This window comes from Pimephales promelas, chromosome 7 (assembly GCF_988280905.1).
Source record: "Pimephales promelas chromosome 7, fPimPro1.hap1.1, whole genome shotgun sequence".
In the NCBI taxonomy this organism is placed as follows: Eukaryota; Metazoa; Chordata; class Actinopteri; order Cypriniformes; family Leuciscidae; genus Pimephales; species Pimephales promelas.
In genome coordinates this window covers 35,627,140-35,654,746 of record NC_142775.1, presented here as the reverse complement: position 1 = coordinate 35,654,746, position 27,607 = coordinate 35,627,140, and the positions used below count along the sequence as shown (strand labels likewise).

Here is a 27,607-nt window from a genome sequence, read left to right as displayed (position 1 = left end):
ATTGTAGTACTACTGCAGTTATTGCAATATTATTGGAGTACTACTGCAGTTATATTGCAGTATTACCACAGTTATATTGCAGTATTATTGTAATACTACCGCAGTTATATTGCAGTATTATTGTAATACTACCGCAGTTATATTGCAGTATTATTGTAATACTACCGCAGTTATGTTGCAGTTCTACTGCAGTTGTACTCCAACTACTGTATACTGCAATAATGCAGTTTTTTCGTGTCCAAAAAACTGCATTTTCTACATGCAGTATTACTTCTAAAAAAACTGCAGTAATTTTTTGTAAGGGGTATCACAACCCGCTCAGAAAAAGGACATTTTACGGGTCCCTTTTATATTAGGGGTGCACGATATATCGAATCAATATCGTTATCGCGATATCACTTTGCTCGATATACATATCGAAAGTGTCGCGATATTTATGCAATATTTTGTTTATGATGCGTCTGGTCCACATGCACCGTTGCATTTCCCCCGACTCATTTCCTGATTCTCCTTCTCCATAAACAACATGAAATCAAGGAGAGGTTTAACTTTTCATGCTACAGATTTCCCACAGTGGTCAGAAAGAACAGGGGAGACACTTTGTTTTTCTCAATATAAAGTCGCTACTCGCTCCAAAGCTAACCGCCGTCACTCTCTCACTTCTCCCTTGCTCTCCTACCACAGTCCCACACACACTTGCCGGCTCGACGCGCACACCAGCGCATAAGTAAACATCAGGCCACGGTCCACCTGGCAACTTCATGCGTGTTCACTGATCGGATAGCTATCTGATTTATCAAAATACGATCTTCAATTCCCGCGCTATATGCAGATTTAATGGAGTGCACCTCACCGAAAGCAACAGTTATGGGCTGCATTTTACGATCATCAGGTAAAATAAGATCAGTTCGTTTATTTACTTTTAATGAAGATAACTGTGAAAAGCGTCTGTGACTTACTTTCACTTTGATTTGCGATAGTTTGCGCGTTCAGCTGCTCATCCCCTGTGATGCGTGTTGCAGTCGCGCGCGGCGTCATCTGGCCATAACATGACCTGTAACGTTCTCATTTTTAGCGTTTTTGGAAGGAGTACATTTTACATATGTTGCTTCAACAACGAGATGCATTTACATTTGTCCAGTTTCGACTGAAATGCGGCCCAGACCACCTCCTGAAGTGGTTTGAGCGATTAGATTCAAATACGTCACGAATGCGTTTCACAGGGCATTTACACCTCTTTTCACGATCAGATAGCTAATATTATCCGGTCAAAGAAAACACATATAGTGGCGTTTATGTTGCATAGTGTGTTCTGTAGACTTGCTATTTATTTATTATCTTTTACACTTTAGTGTACACAACTAGTAACATGTCCTGTTCTGTAGACATGGTTATTATTTATTTATTAATGCTTTACCAGTCCAATATGACTGTCAGTTGAAATAAATATTATGTTATAAGAAAACTTTTATTTATTTGTTTTATTTATTAATCTTTTTTTGATGCGTTTTCCAATAACTTTTGTAGTTTTACATCCGTTTAAAAATATCGAAATTAATATCGATATCGCAATATTCATTATCGATATCGCAATATCACATTTTTGTCAATATCGTGCACCCCTATTTTATATCTTACTTTAACAGAGTGCTCAACTGAGACAGATTTATATGCAGTTTACACTTAAGTGCTAACATGCAACTCAAATGTGTCAGGGAGAGCATCTTTTTTTTTTTTTTTTTTGCCACTACATGCATCACAAACCTCATCAGTATGAGTGCATGTTTGGAAAGTGCAAAAAATATTATTAATAAAAATAACACAAAATTATTACACAAGTGCTTCACTTATCAAAAATGAATAAAAAGTGAAATAAGTAGCATAAAATTAAAAGGTGAATGCAGTAATGTAAAAAAAAAACATTTTTTTAATTCATTTTTATATATATATATATATGAATTTTACAAACATTTCATTAATTTCTATTTGAGTCAAGCTCCAATATGTTTGAGATGCATCAGGAGAGATTGGGTTTACACTGGGAATATGATGTTTTGCGCCGATTGCAATTTTCTTGGCCGATTCCGATATTTTTTGTAAGTGTGAAGTTGTGAACTGCTGATAGCGATTTTCATTCAAAGGACTATAATAAGATCTTCAATGCAAAATTGTTTTTGCTTTCTGCAGTCGCCATTCATTGTTTACATGCATAGCTTTTGTTTCAATCTAACTGAATTGATTCCGATTGGTGAATCTGAATGTAGTGTTTACATGAACGCTAAACAAGTGATCGGTTGATGTGCGTTTTAACATTGCTAAGAAAATTCCCGCTCCTCCGTAGGGTTGGGTATCGAGAATCGAGTATCGATTGGAACCGAGACTAACTTTTCGTTTTTCCCGGAATCGTTCAAAAGTTAAAATTTCGATTCCTAGTTTCAATATTCACAGTCCGCCGAGCGGAAGAAGAAACCGCTGAACAACACCAACGAAGAAGCGTCTACCGGAAGTGTTGGCATAACCGCGCGAGTCGAACATGAGTAGCTTACGTCGGCGGTCCAAAGTGTGGCTTTACTTTTCTAAAAATAACGAAATCTCGGCAAAATGCAAAATTTGTGACAAAAGGAGTATTTTTACAGAAGGAGTATTTCCTTCAGAAAGGATTATTTCCTTCAGAAAGGCCGTTGGTTAGCAAGGTTAGCTTTTTTGACCCTGCCTCTTAAAAGAATCGGAATCGAGAATCGTTAGGAACCGGAATTGAAACAAGGAATCGGAATCGGAATCAGAATCGTTCAAATTCAAACGATACCCAACCCTACTCCTCCGTGAGAGATACGATACCGCTGCGTCTCACAAGTGTCGCTCATCGGTAATCACACCACCGGCCTCACTTGTCCCGCTCGCCACTGTAAACATGATGAATGGCGACTGTAGAACGCAAAAGCCGAATAACGGACATTTTGGGCGATGTCGAAACATATTCTCGGGCAGACTCATCAATAGCCTAGACTTGTTGTTTAACTACTGCGCTCTGTTATCGGTAGGCGTGGCCTCATATGGCAGCGATGCAAGTGCATTCTGGGAGTTGTTGTCTTTCATCCACATAAGCCAAAAATACATTTCCTGGCTTTTCTCAGTCTAGAAAGCTCCAAATTCAAAAATAATTTCACATTTCTTCTACATAAATGACCCATTTTAAATACGCATTAATCTTTCCAGAGGTGAAGTATCCCTTTAATGGCAGATCAAAACGGCTAAAGATCCACATTCTACATGAAATTGACGCCAAACTTGAAACTAGTTTTTGCTTGTAGCTGTATTCCAAAATAAAAGTTTATTAAGTTTATATAAGTTTATATAAGTTATATAAGTTTCTGTTTTTTATTGATTGACAGCTTCTCAACACACAAAAGATATATCTGGCTGTCATCTCTGCATTCTTGAAAAATTTGAACAAGTTTTGATTGGGGCACTTCTCATAACGGTGAAGAGGAGGCAGTGTATCAGTGTGTGGATGTGAATTTGAAAGTGAAAACTCCATCAAGCCCAGCTTTCACGCTCCTCCTCTGTGAGGCTGGGAAAATGGGAAGAGAATGTTCCTTTTGAAAGAAATGTTCCAGGCTTTTGCAGTCACATACTTCTGTACGTTTGTTAAAGTTTGGAGTCTGTAAAAAAAATATCATACTCACTGTTTATTTTATTTGTTTATTTATTGTAAAAAAAAAAAATAAAATAAAAACTGTTGTAATTTACGATGTAATTTATTCCTGTGAAGCAAAGCTGAGTTTTCAGCATCATTACTCCAGGCTTCAGTGTCACATGATCCTTCAGAAATTCGTTAATTTTTTTTTTTTTTTTTTTTTTGAGAGAAACCGTGATGCATTTTTCCAGGATCCTTTGGTGAATAGAGCGTTTAAAAGAACATCATTTATTTAAAACTGAAGTCTTTTGTAACATCATAAATGTTTTATCAATTTCATGTATCCTTACTGAATAAACACATTGATTTATTTCTTTCATACATAAGTAAATATTTCCTACTCACCCCAAAGTTTTTAATGTTGCTGTATGTTTGAGCCAATAGCTTCTTCATTTCAGACATCCACCATTCTGATTACAGCATTTGCACTATGATTTTGATCAGAAGTGAGGTATTTCTGTAGCCTCTGTGGACTATTAAAGCAGATGATTGGCGCTCCTGGTCTGTTTGAGATGAGCTGACGATAGGCAGATTAAATGATTGGGTTTGTGGTGATGCCAGCTGACCTTATGCCCCAGTGCAGTTGTTTTTCCTGTTAAGGAGCTAATCTCTTTATTTTTGCAGAGCTTTTTGATAGGCTGCCACTGATGTTTTGAAGTCTGAATGCGTGTCGTACTTGCACCCAAAAATGAAAATGTCGTTAATGACTCACCCTCATGTCGTTCCAAGCCTGTAAGACCTCTGTTCATCTTCGAAACACAGTTTAAAGTATTTTAGATTTAATACGAGAGTTTTAATGTATGTACGGTATAGCCTACTGTCCTTGTCCAGAAAGGAAATAAAGACATCATCATTGTCAGCATGTTCATTTATTAACAGAATAACGCCCCCCTCTCTTAGGCTGCACTGAGGCATCATGGGTGATCTGAGTTTGCATTCCCATTACTTGGCAGAAACCGTCCTAGTGCTGGGAATGGGGAGCAGCTGTGTGTGGAAATGTCTTGAAATGCACATATTTGAGCACCTATGCTTGCTCTCATGAGTGTTTGTGATTTGTTCCACAGGAAAACCCAGCACAGCTCCCTGGACCAGAGCTCACCACCTCAGACAGGGATTTCCACTTACAACCACCAGTTGCTGGGAATGTACGACCCCAAAGATGACTTCCCGCTCCGCAAGACAGGTACTGTTAAACTAGCCTCCTTCTTCCTGATGTGTCCTGGCCTGTCAGACTTTCACTAGGGTTGCTCAGGCCAGTTGGGGTTTACTTGTTTAGAACTGGTTCCAGAACACGTGGAAAAACCTCTGTGACCTTTGCTTCCATTGACGCTTGTGGAAACCCTTTTTTTTCTCCTCCTGCAGATGCAGAAGCCTTTTTCTCACACCCACACACAACTGTACAAGATTGTGACGTTCAACCTGAAATTACTTAGCAAACAATATAGTCAAACCTTTCTGAGCAGTGTTATTTTAGAATTATTTATAGTCATGTTCATAGTTTGAATTAGCTTTTTTTATTGTGCTTTTTAAATTTTGTATTAGTTTTTTTTTTTTTAAATATTACTATTACTATATTTTAAAAAAAAATTTGAATTAGTTTTATTATTATTATTATTATTTCCAGTTTATAAATATAGTGCTTCAATTTAAAATTAGAAATGTTGCTTGGCAACCAACTGAAATAAGTTTAGGTTTTTCGTCTAATATTTATTTTATTTTGTGTCACCTTTATTTCAATTAACAAAAATGTTTACAGTTGTAGTTAAAAACTTAAAAAGGGTGAAATATCTGTTTTGCTCCAAAATTCAAAGCAATAAAGTAAAAATAAATAAGTTAAAAATGTGTTTTGCAACTGTAAAAAAAAAAAAATTGTAATCACGTTTTTTCTTTTGTCAAATCAACTTAATTTATTTAGTTCAGATAACATAATATTTTGAGTTTCTGATGATTAAATCAACCTCCTTCATTGTATTAACTCACTTTTCCATTTCAATGAACTTAAAATTTGAAGGCAACCAGGTTACTTCATTTTTTTAAGTTAAACCAACAATATTTTTTTTACAGTGTACCTATTTTATGACCATTAAGATCTTTTGCATGTAACTGTATTCACAATTTATTGATGCATTTTATTATTATGACAATTAAATTATAATAGAATTAGCAAATTTAGTACAACAAATAATACTGTAGTTTATTTGTACTTTAGTAATGAATTTCAACATTTACCAAATTGAATATTTAATTACAATTAAAAAAAAGTTATTAATGAGAATTCAGAAGAGAAATGTGTTGAATTGTATAAAAAATACATTTTAAATTAAAATACTTTTTTTTATGAATAAATAAATGGTACAATTTTATTTTATTTTCCTTTCGAAACATGACCAGGGCGTGCCTTTTACAATTTTTGTGAGATCCACCTTCACACACAGCTCTGTCCAGGTAACATTGTCCAGATAACACTGAAGACTCTTGCCCTTCTCACCTTGCAGAACATTCTGGAAAGTTTTCTGCTTCTGAGAAAAGGCGGAGGTTTTAGGCGTAGACATTCTCTGTGGCATCTGCTGTGTATTAAGAAGGGCTCCAGTGTCTGTGGGCTGGCATTGGTCCTGTGCCCCCCTGCTTCAGCAGCGCTGTCTTCACTATCAGGGCTCCAGGCGGTGTGTGTTAAAGAACTTGTACCCCCTCCCTCTCTGCTGCGGGAGAGCACTCAAGGGCAATTCCTATGCAGACTCACTTTGGGCTGGTTTAGGTAGCGTAAGGCCTCTGTGCTCATTAATCACACTGGAAATGGGCCTGTCAGGGAGCCGCAGCACAACCTGCCCTGGGCCTTTAGCACACACAGAGCCCCGGTGAGACCTGCGTAATTACAGTGCAGGCCAGTGAGACGGGAGGGAGGTGTTACGGGTGCATTACTGTCGTAACTGCGGATGGAAGGTGAATGCATCTCCTGCTACTTAAAGCAAAGTGTCCAACTGGACAGAAACCTTTATGACCTCTGTGTCTGCATTAAGATGACAATTGATGTTCACTACACTCGGTCCGAGTCCGAAGTTAACTTTTCGCCCCACCTGCCAAACAGGTGAACTGAAACGATGTGCAGGTTCCAATTATTCTTTACAGGCAATTTTATTTTATTTTATTTTAATTATTTGTAATTTTTTTATTATTATTATTTTATTTATTTTTATTTTTTTATTATTATTGTTATTTAATATTATCTTTTTCATTTTTTCATTTTTTTCTGCATTCATTTTAATTTAAGTTAAAAAATTTATATATAGCCTTTTAGAAGTTTATTATTATTAACACACTCTCTATATAATTTTTTTTTATCATTATTGCCTTGGTGCCATGAAACTGCACCCTTCATAGACAATTGCTTTTTATTTTGATTTTTGTTTTGTGTAAATGAATATTTCAATATTTTATGTTCTTTCACCATGTGTGATCATCCTAGACAAACAAATGACACAAGGACTGACTTTTTTTTTGCAAATAATCTGAGCTTCTTATAATCATTCTCATAATTTCGATGTTGACAAGTTACCGGTCACATTTGGCTCTCTGCGAGTGTCAATATTGGCCGCTGATTTCACTGTTGCAACCCGCTGTTTGGTTTGATGTGATCCAGTGTTCCCCCACAGTTCATTGTTTTCATTATCGGTGAGTGGCACAACCTCTTTGACGTTCTTTCATGGTTATATTTCCCATGCGAGCTGTTAACCTGGGAAAGCAGCAGGATGATGCAGGCGGTGGAACTTCGGGAAAGAGGATCTGATGGTCTGAACGTCAAGCTGTGAAATGTTCTTTGTTTAGTTCTGATGATTGAGTTTGCGGTAAGGCTCGTTTGCGAGTCGATTCCAGTCCTCCCGCTGTAGATAAACCTCAGTTTGCTCTGGCTGGCAGAGTGCATTCCTGCAGTGGGGATACGGAGAAGGAGGGTGGCCCAGGCCTTAACCAGAACTGTTTGACGCTCTCTTTCCCTCCATACCGCCCCTCTCAGGACAGGCCAGAGTCTGTTTTCTCACGTCTCACCTAACCGTCCGACATCTGGAACCTTGGCTGTTGGCAGCTGCAGGAAGTGTGATGTTGTTTTAGGACAGTGAAGTCTGCCATGAATGGTGCAAAGATGGTTCCTCGTCTCTATGTATGTCATGATTTTCTAATAGTGGTGACCAGTGTTTTGGGGGTAACGTTAGACGTTGTGTGATCAGATCTTTTTCATCTGAGTATTGCTTTTTAATCCGAATCTAACACAGTTTTTAAAAACATACTGTATGTAATCAGATTTTTTGACAATCAGATTTCAAACAGACAAGAAATACATCGCTCATTAAATGTGCACCGTATAATTTCTTGTAATGTGTCATGTATTTAGATTTTTTCTTCTCCCAAAAGTATACATTGCTTATTAAATGTACACAATATCAAATAACATTTAATTCAATTAGATTTCACACACCAATAGATTATTCTTTACATTTTAACACCATCAATTACTTTTTAAAAATAATTTTTTTATTGCTTATTAAATTTGCACAAATTACTTTTTTCTCCCAAAGTAGCATTTTATGCAATATGATTTTTGAAGTTATTCATTGCTCATTAAATGTACACAATATCAGTTTATTTTCTTTAAAAGAAGTAACGCTATGTAATCCGATTTTTCATATAATTTACACACTATCAGTTTATTTTCTTTAAAAGAAGTAACTTTTCCACTAATTCACTTATTAAATTGCCACAATATCAGTTACTTTTTCAAATAAGTAACATTACTTTTACAACATGTCTATCTCCATGTTGAACTGTTTAAATGGGTTAGAAAAACAGGTATTTTTAACATGAAATGATGCTCAATGGACCTTTAAAACAAACAAACAAAAAAACATGTTTTTGCAACTTTTTGTCAGAAATGTAACATTCGGATTTGTGATTCTTTACGTTTCTTGTTAATGTGAGATGGGGATATAAAAAGTAAAAAGTAGAGGAAAAATTACATGACGTTGCAATAAAAAGTAATGCAATATTGTGGCATGTTACTTTTTAAAGTAACATACTTCAGCAGTGGTGTCGACACGTTCTTCCTTTCTTTTCTCGCTAGGTGTGAATGTATCTTGTAAATGTGACTCAGCGAGAGCTCTTTTGTTTCATTCATGCGTTCTCTCTCCTGAACGTGTTGGATCAGGCAGGAAGGTCACAGAGATGACTTTTTGCGCAGAGCAGGCTTGCAGCGTCTGCGACTCTATTGCTGTGTGACTCATTCTTTTTGTCATGTACAAAGTGTTTGTTCCTGGTTCAAAATATGATTTGCTCCCAACCGCTTTAGGGCAGTGAGTAAATGACTCACTGTTATGCCTCACTTTATGAAACGCAAGTTGTACTTGCTCTAATTTGATCAGAAATAGGACACTTTTACAGAAAACGAGTTTGAGACGTATTGCACTTCTCATTTGTACTCCATATGAATCGCCTCCAGGTTACATCGAAGTGCTCTTCACATTTATGTTGACACGTCAATTTTCACTAGGGAGTGTACAGAATTAGAAAGCCGAGGATGGAGAAATCTGGAAGGAATTGAGCTTGATCTTTAAACACAATTAAACTAATCAGCCTGGAGGTTGCAATTTGTGACCTAATACCTGCTAATAACAGCTGGGATTCAGGCTGGGGAACAGCAGGAAAGGACAGAAGCAGATGTCGCGTTAACCGGATATTTTCCGACGTTGACTATTTATTTTAGCAGGGATGGGAAAATCTGAATGCTGTCCGTCACTTTGACAGGTTACGCTGAGGGTGATGTATTCTAACGTGTAACTGTAATTCCCTCCCCTGTCCAGTTGGTGGCGAGTGCGCTCCAGTATGGAAATTGAGTTTAAAACCGAAAAATTAAAACTGCCATGAGAATTCATAAGTCAGAGGCAAAGATGCAAAATCTAAGAGTTGCCTCGGCATTAGTCTCCCTTGATGTGTTCGATTACACACAGGCGAGCATCCAGGTTAGGCCGATGTGGACCTGGAGGACGATTTGAGATACAGAGCTTCGATTTGAGTTTAGTAAATTGTTTACGGTTTGTTCGTATTACAATCGGAATTTAAGTTTATAAATGTATTGTATTGTTTATAGCTGTTTTAGATGAAGTTTACATGACAACGATGTACTAAAACGATGTACTTTTCGCGTACAGACGATAATGTTGTCAAAACAATCCCCGTTCACACGGATTCGCGAAAACAATTAAAAACATGGCAGGCCAGTAGTTGCCGATGTCACTTTGTAAAGAAAAACTACGCGCTTGTAGACTGAACACGTAATACGCATGCGCGTGACATCACTGTTTTCACAAATTCGCGTAGTTTATAAAAGACACTAACAGTATTTAATTTTCAAAAACGTGCACTTTGAAACCCATTTCAAAGTAAATGTAAATGTTAGCATTTTCAGGCTCCCAAAACTCACTCTTGTGTAAATAAGTGGCCAAAACGCATAAAAAGTTTTCCCTTTTTAGTTGAAGATGGTGCCGTGTAAACCATCTTCGTGTGGTGTTGAACATGAAAAGTGACACACAGTCTCTGTTCATCTCTTTCCAAATAAATGAATAAAACAAAAAGCTATTAAAAGTCTTGACTTGTTAAAATATGTAAATTAAAATGATGGGTAATAATTAGGGCTGTCAAAAGATTAATCGCATCCAAAAGAAAAGCTTGTGTTTACATACGGTAATATATGTGGGTGCACTGTGTATAATTATTTTATATAAATACACACACATGCATGTATATTTAAGAAAAAAAACATGTATTTATTTATTTATAAAATATTGATATTTACTTATCATATAAATTATGTATAAATCTATATACAGTTGCTATTAATCGCGATTAATCGTTTGACAGCCCTAGTAATAATAGATTTTGAAGGAATTTTTATGACCCTTTTCCGACTTTTTACAACCAGCGTTTTTTTTTTTTTTAAACTGTCAGCGCCTCGTTATGCTCATGGCGTTCTAAAAACGCGGCGCTCCCATTGAAAACGGTTGAAACATAGAGGTGGACACAAGGCCTAAGAGTTTTTAGATTACTTAAAAATGCTTCGACTTGAAATGGCCTTGTCTAGAGCTAATGAGTATCCATGCCCTGCCCTGAACATGATGTCCACTCCACACGACTTCTGTTTGCCTCCTAAGAGCTCATTTGCCTTATCTGGATCTAAGTGCTTTTTTAATAGCTGTAGTGTGATGACTTCTGCATGTCATTTCCTGTCGGCTCTGTTGACAACTTGTCCTAGCTAAGACACTGCCTGCATGCTCTTCTCAGACTGATAACTCTTCAGCAATCATCGTGGTCATGAACATGTACCTTCAAAATCGTCTCTCGTATTTCATGTTCTGAGATTTAATGCATCAGCTCGTGCTCTGCAGAAGCTGATATGCCAAGAGGAAGCAAACAATATATATACTATATTTATTAATAGAATGATGTTCATTTTTTATGCATTGTTATCATTTGATATTGGACAATATTGGTTATTTATTTAATCGATTTTTGCATTTACTCTAGGTTACGTTTGTTGCCATCTTACATCATTTATTGACACCGTTAAATGCAATCTTTAGCAAATTTAATTTAATGCTTGAATTAGCTTGTAACATGTGAAGCAATTTATTTTTAGTGCTAAATTCTAAATTTACAAAATATTGTAGAATTTTTTTTATTTTGGTCACTTTTTTCGGCCATAAAATGAAAAGAAATATTGACTTATTTATTTTAATGTCTGCATCCCTGGTGCTTTTTCTGTATTTTGGTTCATTTGAAACGGAAGTTGGGAAATTGTGATTTATATCTTAGTAAAGCCGCTTCTCGAACAAGAAAAAACTGTCGGGCAGGGCTTGATTTTGCCCATTGCGAATTGATTGGATGGCTATTGGTCGATCTCATGTGAGTGACATGTTGTCCCGTGGCCCCGCCCTCTCTCCAGTAAACATGTCATCAGAGAAGAGAATAGATATCGCTGCAAGAGGAAGGGGAAAATCATGATGGGTTCAAAAATGATGTTTACGGATTCATTTGTTATAAGTAAAAAAGACTTGTCAATTTTGATTTCATGGTGACTGTACACTTTGACACGTAGATCTTTCACTTTGTGGAAATAGTTTTCAACCTTAGCATTATCAAACTGCCCGGTAGGGTCACCGTCACCCTTCAAGAGTTGAGTTTGAAGTGTGGGAGTGTGTAACATCAGCAAAATATCACGGGCCACTGCAGCGGACGTGTCAGAGTTCTGGAACAGACACACTCGCGTGCGGTTCTGCCATCTCAACAGTTTTTAGAAGAGGCAGGTGAGAGTCAAGGGCCTGGAGTCCTCTTTGCTGTCAGTGAGAGAGCTCATCCAGTCCCTTTACAGCTGCCTGCTATGGCCTATATTTCATGCTAAAACTATTACAGTTCATCAAGTGGTCAAACCGAAGCTGTACAGCTTGAGATGTCGTTGGGTGCGGTGTTTCGTCATTTACTAGGTTCGTAGATCAATGGCTGTTGGGTTTTGAGTTTCCAACAAAATTGAATCTAGCTTCTAATTGTAAAAGTTTTGTTTCTACTTTTTATTATATCCCAGATGTCATATGATTGACGCATGGTAAGCCGAACAGGGCTCATGTTAAACTTTATAACTGCTCGTGTTTCTCCACCTTTGCTAATGCAGGGCATTAATGGCAGCATGCCTGCTGTAGATTTCTTTGATAGAGATGTCTGGGAATGTTTCCTACCACTTACCAGAAGTGCCATCCTCATATCTACCTAGTTTGATAAGTATAACCACAAGATTGGCTTTTCAGAAGAGAGTGCTCTTTAGAGAAGAAGTGATGGAACCTGTGCTTCCTCAACATCTGCCTATTAGTGGCAGTGGCATAGGTTTTTACATCGAACATTCATTTGGACCCATCTATAACTATGTGCTATGACTCATTAGAAACTGTAGGAGGCAACGAATGTTATGTTTTAGCCAATGCTATTGCATGCTATGCACAATTTCAGTATCATTTGCTTTATTGCTTGTATATGTTAGTGCTCTCTGTGTTAGTTAGTTGGTATTTATTAGATGATCATTCATTTTGATGTTTATTTCTGTTTGCGTTGCACTGTTAACTTTTATAAGCATCATTAATAGTTCAATATTACTTGCATGAGTTTTTTTTTATTTTGTATTTTTACAACTCATGTTCTATTTATTAAAAAGTTCCAACAGGTGTTTTTTTTTACCATTCGTTGTAAAACTGTGGACCTATTTTTTCAAACGCCTCGCACCTCATTCTTCCATTGAGAGCTTGAACAATAGACACTCCAGACCAGTTGGTGGCGATAATGCACATTTGCCAATTGCAAGCAAACCACTGGCATTTCATTGAATACACAGAAGAAGCAGAATAATACAAACAACCAATTGGAAACCAAAAGTCAATGGAGTTGGACAAAAACTACGATAAAACGTGTTGGAAAGCATCTTTTGCTGCGATTTTTGTATTGGCTTATCAGTGAACACCCCAGACCACTCGGTGAGTTTCATGTCTTTGTAGACTAAAGCACTGTTCTATTTCATCAGAAACTTGTCCTTTAAACACTTGGGTTATTAAATGGTGTATGAAAAAAAATATATATTTTCTGGATATACGTGCCCCTCAACACCCAGGGCAGATCTGTGTGTATGATTTGAACAATTTGAAAGGTTTATTCATGGCTTTTGTTAGTCTTTACAGATGAGGTTATGTTCCAAATTACTATAGAGTGCATTGGTCCTAATGAACTTTGCGTGCTCTCATTTTTGGGCCATGCACATTTTGACTCCAGGTCACAAACAAAGCAAGGGTCAAGCGCCAAAGCACAATTGGGGCAAGAGAGGGATTGAGAGGTCTTTTGTTGGAGTATGTGAGCAGGTGAAAATGTCAGCCGTGGCTAATGGGAGAAATGTCCGTGCCTGGATGACAGCTTCAAATAGGCACGACCCTCTCTGTGAACTTTCATTTTATCAATAGCTGGCCAGGCCTGTGCGTGGCCTCAGTGGCAGGCCTTTTCTGACACGCTATGTCGCACTCCCAAGAGCATGTGTTTGCAAACTGTTTGACTGAAAGCGCTCAGAACCAAGGGTATTCATTTACAGTGTTTACACTTGACAGGCTTGATTAAACTTTTGGGCAAGTTGCTGTGCCAGGCTTGAAGTTGTTCGAATGCTGGTTTGCGCCATTGTTTTTCAACTGGAATCTGAATTCACAAACATAATGAGTGACCTGAGATGACGTATTTTATAAGGATTAATTAGTTGCTTGGTTCAGGTCAAGCTAGTTTCTTTCAACTACTTGCTTTTTTAACAGTTGAATTTCGCAGAATCAGTTCTGAAGTGATCTTTTCACTGCTTATGAGCAGAAATCTTTCTCAGTGGAGAATCAAGATTTTTAAGTTTTCCATCCACCAATCCACTCATAAACCCACCCATCCATCCAACCACCCAACCACCCATTCACCCATCCACCCACTCATCCATCCAACCATCCATCTATCCATCCATCCATCCATCCATCCAACCACCCATTCACCCATCCACCCACTCATCCATCCATTCATCCATCCACCCATCCATTAATCCATCCATCCACCCACCCATCCATCCAACCACCCATCCACCCACTCATCCATCCATCCATCCATCCACCCATCCATTAATCCATCCACCCATCCAAATCCATCCATCCACCCACCCATCCATCCACCCACCCACCCATCCATCCATCCATCCATCATCCTTCCATCCACCCACCCACCCATCCATCCACCCACCCACCCACCCATCCATCCATCCATCCATCATCCTTCCATCCACCCACCCATCCACCCACCCACCCATCCATCCATCCATCCATCATCCTTCCATCCACCCACCCACCCACCCACCCATCCATCCACCCATCCATCCAACCATCCATCCATCCACCCAACCACCCACCCATCCATCCAAATCCACCCATCCAAATCCATATATCCATCCAGCCACCCACCCACCCATCCATCCACCCACCCACCCATCCATCCATCCATCCATCCATCCATCCATCCATCCACCCACCCATCCATCCATCCATCCATCCATCTACCCACCCATCCACCCACCCATCCATCCACCCATCCATCCACCCACCCACCCACCCATCTATCCAAATCCACCCACCCATCCATCCATCCAAATCCACCCATCCAAATCTATATATCCATCCATCCATCCATCCATCCACCCACCCACCCACCCACCCATCCATCCAAATCCATCCACCCACCCATCCACCCACCCACCCATCCATCCAACCATCTACCCATCCATCCATCCAACCGATCCATCCACCCATCCAAATCCATCCACCCATCCATCCATCCAACCGATCCATCCATCCATCCAAATCCATCCACCCACCCATCCACCCACCCATCCATCCAACCATCTACCCATCCATCCACCCACCCACCCAGCCATCCATCCAAATCCATCCACCCATCCATCCATCCATCCTTCCATCCATCCATCCATCCACCCATCCATCCATCCAACCGATCCATCCACCCATCCAAATCCACCCATCCATCCATCCAAATCCACCCATCCATCCATCCAAATCCACCCATCCAAATCCATCCACCCATCCTTCCAAATCCATCCAAACTAAAATAATGTTTATCAGAATAATCTATTTTCCATCATCACTTTTCAGTATAGAACGTTTTTTGAAAAAAATAATACTACAAAAAAAAATATAATACTTACATTCATACATATATAAAATGAATGAATTAAAATCCATCTAAAACCAAAACATCCCAATTCTCCACAGAGCAATATTTCTATTTGAAATAGGTGATAAGATGACTTCAGAACTGATTCTGAGGAAAAGTTTGCAGTAGACAAAAAGGTGGTTTCGGAACAAAGCTTAAGTGTGTGTGTTCTCTATTTACTTGTAACGTCAGACATCCTGCTTCTTGAAAGCACTGTTGCAGGATTAAATATCTGTCCTGTTCTTGCTTTATTTTACTGACTGTCCTCTTTCCGTTTTCCATTAGCATCTGAGCCTAACCTGAAGCTACGATCCAGGCTGAAGCAGAAAGTTACAGAGCGCAGGAGTAGCCCGTTGCTTCGGCGGAAAGATGGGCAGGTCACCACTGCAAAGAAACGCTCTCTGGACATGGCAGGTGAGAGCATCCATCTTGAACATAGTTCATGTTTTATTCATAGTGAAAGTAGAGACATGTCAAAAAATGATTGTCAGAAGAGTGGGTAACTCGTGTCTCCTGCATGCTCACCACAGATCAATGACCTTTGACTGACACCAAATTAAGCGCGTTTTTCCCATCCGATTTCTCTCAGAATCGGCATGCAGCAGTGCTCCTGGTTCTGGTCCAAGTTCACCCAACAACAGTTCAAACAACATTACCAATGAGAACGGCATCGCTGGATCCATCTCCAACAGTCCAATGGAGGTACAGTCCGCATATTAGTGCAGTGGGCGAATGTTTTCAAATACGCCGCACTTTCGCCACATAAATTACAGATTTCCGTAATGAAAAATGTTGCCATGGGAATGTTATGAAGTGACGTAATTACGTGACGTGAGCATCATCGAAAAGCCTATGCCTATTTTTTTATATTTAGAGAAATTGTAGCATATTCCTTTTGTAAAGCTACAGAACTTGTTTGACTCATCAATGTTTTTTAAGTTTGATGTGTTTATAAGGTCTTGTAACGCGTTGTGTTGGTAAGAAATTGGGGATAGCTCACTGAAGTTATTGCAGAGGCCAGACAGACTCACGGAGGCGACTCGCACTTCCCAAATCGAACTCGTATGACTGTCTGTCACACGTTCTATCATCCACATCGTTACTTAATAAACAAAATAAGATAAAAGAAGTTGCATCAAACAGAAATTACCCGCACACATGGGGTGTTCGAGGCGCATATACAATATAATACTGCAGACAGTTCAACAGGGAGCGCGCAGCTCTTAAAGGGGCCACACCTTATTTCCACTCATTACAGTCTGCAATAAAACAAGATGAGAACTTAAATATTCCAGCACTTTCTGTGATGTAGTATACTTGCTTATCATAGGAAGTAATAAGAAATGACTCTTTACATTAAGGTAGTAGCCTAGTGAGAACAAGGTTTTGGGAAATCTTTTTCTCTCTTTTCATCAAACTGCAGTTTTTGCAAGTTTCATAGCATAAAATTGCTGCTATTTCATCGCATAGTTCCTGCTATTTCATCGCATAAAATTGCATAAATATCCATAAATATTTTATTCTATATTAGATTTTTTTTGCATAAATATTTTTAAAGAAAATGGGACACATAATCAAGGATTTTTGCTCGCAACAATCATAAAAAAACTATGCGTTTTTCTGGAAGGACTGTATGACCAGAGTTGGTTAACTTTCCGATAGCATGTAAACATTTGCAGTGAGTAAAGTTCATGGTAAACTTTCCCAAACTGGGGTTTGCCAGGGTGTTCATAAGTTGATAAAAGCTAATATATCAGTTTATAATAATTATATATATATATATATATATATATATATATATATATATATAGATTGATGATAAAAAAAAAATAGAAATTATATTTTGCATTATTATACAAATGAATGTGCCATGGTATTTTTGCCAATGTTTTATAAAAGCCCTTTGGATTTATTTTTATTTTTTTCACACTTTCCTCCATTATGCCTAAAGCGTCTTTATAAGTATTTCATATCTGCAACACATGGCATCTCTCTTGTTGATTGGTGTATTCTTAAATAGATCTGTAAATCTCTGTACTTTTTAGTTTTAGCTCAGTTTTATTGGTGGTCACACTTGTCAAGGAGCTTTGGGAGGTGTCCTGCAATTTTCCTGGCTGTTTCCATGCATGTTTTTTAGACGTCGACAGTCTCCTTCTGTAGACGCGTCCCGCAGGGGTCCGGAGAGCGACCAGACAGAGCTGTTTGTTTTTATCGGTGGGGTTTATTTATCTGTGCATATGTTTGTGTGTGTGTGTGTCGTTCCAGCCATCTTTGGCACACAGACTCGCCGGCAGAGAGGGTCCTGTTAGCCAGCTGTCTCTGTACACATCGCCCTCCCTTCCCAACATCACCCTGGGCCTGCCAGCCACCGGCCCTTCCAGCGTGAGTCCATCTTTCTCTTTCTCCATCGGGGGGCCGGCCCTCTTGCGTGCGCTCATAGAGACTCCACTGTCTGGACCGTCAGGTTGCCACATGTGGCTTTTCAGCACCAGTGGCATTTTAGAAAGAGCCTTTTGAGAGACAATGGCTGACCGCAGCTTACTGACGCAAGCAATATCCTCACGCAAGAATTATTTACGAGGGAATGTCCTCTCTTCTTTGCCCTGGATTCTTTTTGGCTTATGATCCCTCTCTCTCTCTTTCTATTCACATAGATGGCATCCGGCCAGCAGGATGGTGAGAGAATGGCAGTGCCAGGAATACCCATAACCACTCCGTTCATGCCAGGAGCCCACCTGCCGTCTTACCTGACTGCTTCCTCCTTAGAGCGGGAGAGCGGCTCGGCACACAACACACTCCTCCAGCATATGGTGCTTCTGGAGCAGTCCGCCGCTCAAAACTCCCTCGCAGGTCAGTCTCAGTCATAATAACCCATATTAATGTTAGCACGATACATTTTACCTGCAGAGATGGGGTGAGTGTTGAGTGTTGATCTATCTATCTATCTATCTATCTATCTATCTATCTATCTATCTATCTATCTATCTATCTATCTATCTATCTATCTATCTATCTATCCATCTATCCATCTATCCATCTATCCATCTATCCATCTATCCATCTATCCATCCATCCATCCATCCATCCATCCATCCATCCATCCATCCACCCACCCACCCACCCACCCTAGAAATACAATATATCCACTATTGTTTCATTGTTTTATATTATTTATTTCATTATTCACAGTTTTTTATATTATATTATATTAGTATTCAAATTCCATCCATCCATCCATCCATCCATACTTCTTAGAAATACAATATATCTACTATTATGTTTCAATGTTTTATATTATTTATTTCATTATTCACAGTTTATTATATTATATTATATTATATTATATTAAAAATACAATATAAGAATGCACTATTATGTTTCAAAGTTTAATTTTAAATTAATATAAATTTTTCATATTTTCTTAAAGGTATCTGTAAACGAAACTTTTAAAATTTAATATTCAAATTTATTTTGCTTTCAATTTGTTTATTGATTTATATTAAAAATAAATATATATATATCTTTATTCACCAAGATTGTATCATCATTATTCACCTTTTCTTAAATATCTATAATGAGACGTGCAATATTCAAAATTCTAAAAAATAAAAATGCATGTTGCAATTTTTTTTACTAGCTATTATTTACATTTTCTTAAAGATATCCATAAAGCAGCCATATAAAGTTTAATATTCAAAATGTTAATTTTGAATATTATGTCATTATCTTTTTAGTTATGTTTTAAACATTCACAAAAGAAGAGGGGGAGGGGTGTTTATAAAAAAGATTATTTATTGAACAGATTATGGCATTATTCTACATTTTAGCTGATGTTATTTTGTTGTAGGGAAATATGAAATGTCTTATTTTCTTTGAAAGGAAGGAAGGAATGAAGACAGTCCCACTTAAATTTGTTCGGCAGGTTGACATCGGCACATCTTACCCTAAAGCATCTGACACTTAACACCACTGCTTCCATTTTGGGAAAAATGTTAGATTTAATAATTAATCTTTGCGAGTGTTGTATTACTCAAATGTATTATTCGCATGGTTCGTTGATTCTCGTAATACACAAATATTTCTCACATTTGTGACATAATTTCCCATTATTTGCACATTATATCTCCAAATTGCAGCAAAGGGGGGGCCTCCAAACAGCCAGGTGCCCCGGGGCCTCGCAGGATCATAATGCGTCGCGCTCCGTTCTCCCTGCGGTTGTCATGCATTTACTGCTTGTAATTAGTCCAGCATAGGTTATGCAGCGTCCTTTATAAATTGGATTCAATTTCCTCCGATACGCACTAAAGAAGGCTCATTTTAATCAAATTAGTCATAGGCGGTGTTAATTAGCCTCCCGATGTGCCAGGAACGGCTTCACGAGAGACGGGAGAGGGATGCTGGCAATAAGAAGAGGTCAATACTTATCCTGAGGATGAGAGAGAGAGACGCCTCACTGGCGCAGTCAATTCGGACTAATGATTTGTGCCATCAAAGACCGTCACGTTAAAGAGCTAACCTTTTCTCCGCCCACTGTTGTCAGGGAGATGAGCAAATCCAGTGCGCAGGAAGGGTACAAACAGGAAGTGTCAAGCCCCTGGGACGGACGGGGAGTGTGTCTGAAGCAGAGTGGCGCAATAATGGCATTAAAACAATTTATGAGAAAAAAAAAAGTTTTCTGACTGAATAGCTTTTGCTCCGGTAATCCATCATTACGTGTGTATATATTTACATTTACATTTAATCATTTAGCAGACGCTTTTAACCAAAGCGACTTTCAAGTGGTGAGAGCAACAGAAGCAATTAAACTAAAAAGAGACTACAGTACGCAAGTGTCGTGACCCTTCCCAGTTTAGTCTAATGCAGCTTAAAAAAAAAAATATATATATATATATATATATATATATGGAATAGAAGAGATAAGAAAGTGTTAGTATTAATTGATCATGTGTGTGTGTTCACTCACTGTTTATTGAATTACACGTTTATTATATTTATTTATATATTTTTTAGATATAAGGACTATTATACAACTATGAAATATATATATATATATATATATATATGAAGAGTTCAGATGCAAAAGCCTCTAAGTGCCATTTGAAATTTTCTTCTAGAATGATCATTTTTATCAAGCTTATATATTCAAGTTCAGTAATTTCACTTAAATGACAATTAATAGGTAATCTTCATTGCAATTTAAGTTAAATTACTGAACTTAAACATACAAGCTTGATAAAAATGATCATTCTAGAAGAAAATTTCAAATGGCACTTAGAGGCTTTTGCATCTGAACTCTTCATATATACATACACACATAAATACATACATACACACATGCAGTTTTTATATTTTACTGTTTAAAGATTACATTTTATTTTATATTATTATGTAAATTATATTATTATGTAAATCATACTTAATGATCTGAAAATATTATATATATATATATATATATATATATATATATATATATATGAAGAGTTCAGATGCAAAAGCCTCTAAATGCCATTTGAAATTTTCTTCTTTAATGATGATTTTTATCAAACTTGTATATTTAAGTTCAGTAATTTCACTTAAATGGCAATGATAATTACCTATTAATTGTTATTTAAGTGAAATTACTGAACTTAAATATACAAGTTTGATAAAAATCATCATTAAAGAAGAAAATTTCAAATGGCATTTAGAGGCTTTTGCATCTGAACTCTTCATATACACACTATTGATTTACGTACGTTTTATTACTTTTATTGAAATGAATATATTTTACTGGGGGCGTTGTTGTTGTTTTTGTTAAGTTTGAGATCGTTGCACTTTAAAATCTCACCTCAAGGTCTGTGTTCTGTCCTAAAACGGAGACGAGATGCGCTTAAACCTTCAGTCGTGTGTGTATTCAGGAAGCTTCACCCCCAGAGAGCAAAAGCGGGCAAAGGTGTTAATTAGTTCAGGGCTAAGTGCTAACTAGAATCTGCTGTGTAACCCAAAGCCCATGTGTTGTGTCCCCAGGCCTGGGTGGCGTGCCCCTGCAGTCCCATCCCATCCATAAGCTCCGGCAGCATCGGCCCCTCGGACGCACGCAGTCGGCCCCCCTGCCCCAGAACGCCCAGGCGCTGCAGCAGCTGGTGGTTCAACAGCAACACCAGCAGTTCCTGGAAAAACACAAGCAACAGTTCCAGCAGCAGCAGCTTCACATCAGCAAGGTACAGCATTCTGCCTGCCTTTAGCTCCCTTAATCACCATGGCAACCAGCAGGATGTGCAGTCCTTATATGGTCAGACCGGAAGCGCTCTGCTACTGTGTTTGAGTGTATGTGGGACTGCAGTCATGAGCGGACCCAGACTGGATCTATGAGTAGAATTGCTGAATTTTGGCCGAAATGCGTAATTCTGTTAAATTAATTATGTTAAACAGGGTTTAAGTAACTATTTTGTCTGCTGGTCCCACCTTAAAAGATTTATATTTTTGAAGTTTTAGAAAAAAATTATAATAATCCTTCTTATTAAAAAAAAATTAAATAAAATTTGCACGACCACTACCACTAGTCCCCTTGTGCTCACCAAAGCTGCATTTATTTGATCCAAAATAAAGTAAATTTTTGAAATGACGTTTGAAATGACTAAAATCATTTTCTATTTGAATATATTTTAAAATGTAATTTATTCTTGTGATGAAAAGCTAAATTTTCAGCATCATTACTCCAGTCTTCAGTGTCACTTGATTCTTTATAAATCATAATAATTTGCTGATTTGATACTCAAGAAACATTTCTTATTATCAATGCTGAAAACAGTTGTCATTTATATATATATATATATTAGGGCTGTGCAAAAGTTAATTGCGATTAATCGCATCCAAAATAAAAGTCTGTTTTACATAATATATTTGAGTGTGCTGTATATAATTATTTTGTATATATAAATACCTATGCATGCATGCATGTATATATTTAAGAATTATTTGCGCTTAAAATCTGTATATATATAAAAATACATAGTCTATATTATATAAATATAAATATTTTATATAGGAATAACACATTTTCTTAAACATATACATGCATGTGTGTGTATTTATATATACAAAATAATTATATACAGCACACACAAATATACTATGTAAACACAGACTTTTATTTTGGATGCGATTAATCGCAATTAACTTTTGCACAGCCCTAATATATATATATATATATATATATATATATATAAAACTGACCGCAGACTTTTGAATTGAAGTGTTTTTTGCGAAACAAATTATTTTTTTTTTGCTGGAAAATTATGAATGAATATGGCTTTTTTACCTACTTATTCAATTGTATATAAGAAAGTATTTTGCAGATAAATGTAATAAATAAATAAATCAGTAACTATAATTCAATATTTATGGAAAAGGATTAGGGCCAAGCAATAATAAAAAAATAAAACCATCTCGAGATTAAAGTCATTATAATGCGAGATTAAACTCGTTAAACTTCGAGAAAAAATTCGAAATAGAATCTTGAGAATAAACTCATTAAATATCGAAAATAAAGTCGTGTTTCGAGAAAAAACTTGTTAAATTTCGAGAAAAAAGTTGAAATACAATCTTGAGAATAAACTCATTAAATATCGAGATTTCGACTTTTTTCTCGAAAGTTAACGAGTTTTTTTCTCGCAACACAACAACTTTATTCTTTGAATGAGTTTATTCTCAAGATTGTATTTTGACTTTTTTTCTCGAAATTTAACGAGTTTAATCTCGCATTATAATGACTTTAATCTCGAGATGTTTTTTTTTTTATTATTGCTTGGCCCTAATCCTGTTCCGTAAATATTGTTTGTATTGTATCATTTTTTTAATTAAAATAATAAAAATGCTTGATGGGATGAGCAGTTCATTCTTTCCTAAACTCAACGCCTGCATTCTCATATACTTTTACATATATTTTTTTTTGATTTGGAACAAAGTTTCCAATGTGTAAAGTTTGCAACTACTTCATTTGTAATGAATGAAGTCTTGTTGATTTGCTTCATGAACTTTTCATTGAAGGATTTTAAATCCCTATAGGAAAAGAATGAATGAGGAAAAGTACTTGCTGTGCTCATTTTATTCCTCCTCATGTTTGCTCATGTAGTGTGTGTTGAAGTCTGCCGAGATTACTAGTGTTGACCCCCACCGCTGGAAATGTGCATTATAGATTAGTTATGGAGTTAATCCATGCCTGCACACAAACATGTCGGAATGAGATCACTGGGTGTGGATCACCTCAGCGCTGCACTCGGGGCTTCTGGGAATACGGCCTCTTTGCTCAGCAGATGTCAGAGGATTTAATGCTTCCCAAGCAATGCGTACGCTATTTAGATTTCAGTCCATTCCCATATTTTAGAAGTTAGAAGTTTGCTGTGGAGATGTGGGAAGGCACATGTTGTGAATCTGTGCATGTGGTTTTCCGCATATCGAAGTAGGTCCAGTGCATGACATCTGTGGCCATAATTTGTGCATTTTATACAATGCTTTTAGGAAAAAATATGTGAAATAGATTTAAACATGGTAAAATGTTAAACTTAATAGTCAAGTGGGGAGAACGGAAAAGTGTAGCGCTATTCCAAACTTCCAAACTTTGCTGTTGACACTATTCCAAAACAGGTGAAATGAATAGAATCAGATTCAAAAATGTAAAAATGATAAAAGAAGATCTGCACACAAGACATAGATCAAAAATCTCAATTGAATTTATTGTTCAGGGGCCACAAATTAAGTGCAATTCACACGAAAACATTTTGCGCACCTTGCACTTTTGCACTTTATTTGTGTGGCCTAAATTCACGTGAGCTTTTTGACCTATTTCACATATGTGAAACTTAATAATCCATACATTTCCAACTCTGAAGACATATAATAGTGTAAAATGGTCCCCTACACTGTACACTAAATCTCATTTGTGCAATTTAAATGTACGTATAATCAAATTTAGGGTCTTGCAATGAGACATAAAAGCCAAAATGTTTGGCATCATCAAAAGTTTGGCATCATCATCGCCACTTTTAAATGTAGTCAAACGTGAATGAGATTTAACAGCTGCCCTGGTGAAGAATGTCAAGAGCTGCACAATTCTGGATACATTGAGAATCACATATTTTTTTGTTTCATATAGAAATGGAATTATTCAATGACTCGCTTCTCTTGTTTCACTGGACGAATGAGCATTTTTGAACGAATCACTTGAATGAATGATTCAATGACAGATTAATTTTTTTAAAGCTACACTGTGTGATTTTCACCCCCATCTAGTGGTGAAAAGGTATATGACCATCCAGTGAATATTAGTTTCTGTTCCTCTCAATTCCGATTTCGTTTTAACTCCTACGGTGGCCAATGTAGTCCAAGATTAACATGGCTTCCAGTTCGACCTCGTCCATGAGTGTTAACTCAAACGTAAACGCGAAAGGCGAAGCTTGAATTAACGGGTATGTCCCTCTTTGGCTAATGTACTTTCGAGATGGAGGGACAACATGGCGACCGACATTAGAACCCCTTACCTGTATGTATTTTCAATGGCATATTATACACTCACGAGAATACTTTATTACTTAAACGAAGTAAATATACATTAATGAGCACACATATTTTTGAAAGAACTAAGTGTTTTTAGCTAAGAATAAAATAAAAGAGTTACACTGTGTAGCTTTAAAGGGATACTTTTTTTGGAAATAGGCTCATTTTACCACTCCCCCAGAGTTAAACAGTTGAGTTTTACCGTTTTCAAATCCATTCAGCCGATTTTCTGATATTTAGAAGAATTTCAGTAACCAGACAGTTTCTGGTATCATTGACTACCCATAGTAGGAAAAAAATATACTATGGAAGTCAATGAGACCAGAAACTGTCTGTTTACTGATATTCTTTTAAATATCAGAAAATCGGCTAAATAGATTCGAAAACGGTAAAACCCAACTGTTTAACTCTGGAGGAGTGGTAAAATGAGCCTATTTCCAAAAAAAGTATCCCTTTAAAGCTACACAGTGTAACTCTTTTATTTTATTCTTAGCTAAAAACAGATGGTAAAATGTGGTAAAATGAGCCTATTTCCAAAAAAAGTGGAGTATCCCTTTAACAGTCATTGTCGCCTTTTAGAGGCGTAATTATATAATCGATACAATATTTATGTTTGAAGCGCCAATGTATTTTCAAAAAGGTGATTTGCTCTATTTTGTTCGCTGCCATGCTTGGTGTTTGACAACTATTGAAGTAAATAATGTCTTCATTTCTTTGCTTTCTTCATTCATGCTATCTTCTGGTTTCAGCTAACTAGTTCAATATAGTTTTCATAGTTCCAATAAAGCCTTCAATATAGTACTCAAGACTACATTTATGGTGCTTTGTCACTTTTTGAGCTTGACAGCCTTTGCTCACCATCGTTTACCAAGGGATGGATCAATAATGACAGAATTCAAATAACTGAATTAATATTCATGACCCAAGCCATACCTGCCAGCGTTTGTGTGCTGAGCTGCTAACACTGATGTTTCACTCAACTTTATGGCAAAAAGGCCTGGGAGATGTTTTTATTGAGATGTTTTTGGAAAGCTTTCAAATTGTATCTAGTATGTATATATCTGTGGCATCTAGACGTTTAAAATCATGTCATCCTTGTGAGGAGATTTATGATGTTTGTCCTCAAATTTTGGATTACTCCCGTCATTTTGGCTTTGACTGATTCCTTTTACAAAGAAATGACATGAACGTGTTCACTTAGCTGAAGGGAGAGATGTAGTTGTGGTGAGGAAAACAAAGAGGAGAATCTGAAAAAAGAAAAGCTTGTTTGGAATGAAGCACACAGATGAGGCAATTGCAGAGCGCTCTGACGTCAATTATGTTCCCTTGGCACAGTGCCAGGGGCTCGTGTTTTTACTCGACTCCAGTGTGTGTGTGTGTGTGTGTGCGGGGTGAGGGCGGGGCTAGAGCTGTCATTTTCACTGTGATAGGGTTAGAGACAGCTGTCACAGCATGAACTTGAGCCAAGAGGACAGTTTCTTTTGTTCCAGGAATGTTATTTAAAGCAACTGTAGTAGTAAGTAGTAGTAGTAAAATCTTTATTTGTCCCTTTACAGGGACATTTAAGTAGCTATCTATTAAATTTAAGTAAGTAAATTTAAGTAAAAATTTATAAAAAAAAAAAAAAAAAACAGAAAAACATCACAGACATCACAATTTTTTTTTTTAGCCTAGCTTAGTCTAGCTACTATTTAAAATTAAAATTCATTCACGTTACCTTTTCTTTGTTTCAAATAAGTTTTTCAAATACTGTAGCTTTGACTGTGTGTGTTTTTTTTTGTTTTGTTTTGTTTTTCAGAAGATATTTGTGTGTGTGTGTTGCAGATGTGTTCTGAAGTCATTGTCTTATGAATTCCTTTTCTGTTGTTCCAACCCGGTCTCATCCCAAGACGTCATATAACTGACGTTTTGGGACGTCTTTTGACCATACGTCAATATTCGCCTTTTTAGGGCCCCCTTAAACGTCGGTAGATGAGGTTATGGGATCCTAACTCTACCCCAGACCTAAACCTAACCCTAAACTTAACCCGTCACCTAACTGACGTTAAAGGTAAAGCGTCAGTTGTATGACAGCCCGGAATCGCCATCTACCGACTTTTAAGGGGGCCCTAAAAAGGCGGATATTGACGTATGGTCAAAAGACGTCCCAAAACGTCAGTTATATGACTTTTTGGGATGAGACTGTGTTAGTTGTTCAAATTTCACTACCTTTTTTACATCCATTAAGGAATGTATTTCTAAATGAAACAGGCTATTTGGTGTTTAAAAGAGGTGTATTGATAAATTAAATAGGGACAATTTTATGTTGACTTTAAGGGCTTATGCTTTTTAGAGAATGTGTTAGCTACACTACAACCTAAAACAAAACAAAACAGATAATATACTGTTCAAATTTGTATCTTTTATCTTTTATTTTAACCTTCGGAAAAATACACTACCATTTCATGAGTTTGGGCTTGGTACAATTTTTAAAGGGATAGTTCACTTTGAAATACATTTTTGGTATGTTTTAGCTTACCTCAAGGGCTTCCAAGATGTAGGTGTCTTTGTTTCCGCAGT

At 37.1% G+C, this 27,607-nt stretch overlaps 1 protein-coding gene across 2 annotated transcripts in view; it reads left to right on the top strand.

Moving 5' to 3' along the window:
• The window catches only part of hdac4 (histone deacetylase 4), a 263,249-nt gene that overhangs the window by 169,267 nt on the left and 66,375 nt on the right, over nt 1–27,607 (top strand). For both annotated transcript variants that reach the window (XM_089133394.1, XM_039683565.2), the window contains 6 exons: nt 4,762–4,880; nt 15,800–15,928; nt 16,104–16,216; nt 17,780–17,896; nt 18,169–18,364; nt 21,521–21,714. In XM_089133394.1, coding sequence (XP_088989520.1) covers nt 4,762–4,880; nt 15,800–15,928; nt 16,104–16,216; nt 17,780–17,896; nt 18,169–18,364; nt 21,521–21,714 — 868 coding nt within the window. The remainder of the gene's footprint in view (nt 1–4,761; nt 4,881–15,799; nt 15,929–16,103; nt 16,217–17,779; nt 17,897–18,168; nt 18,365–21,520; nt 21,715–27,607) is intronic.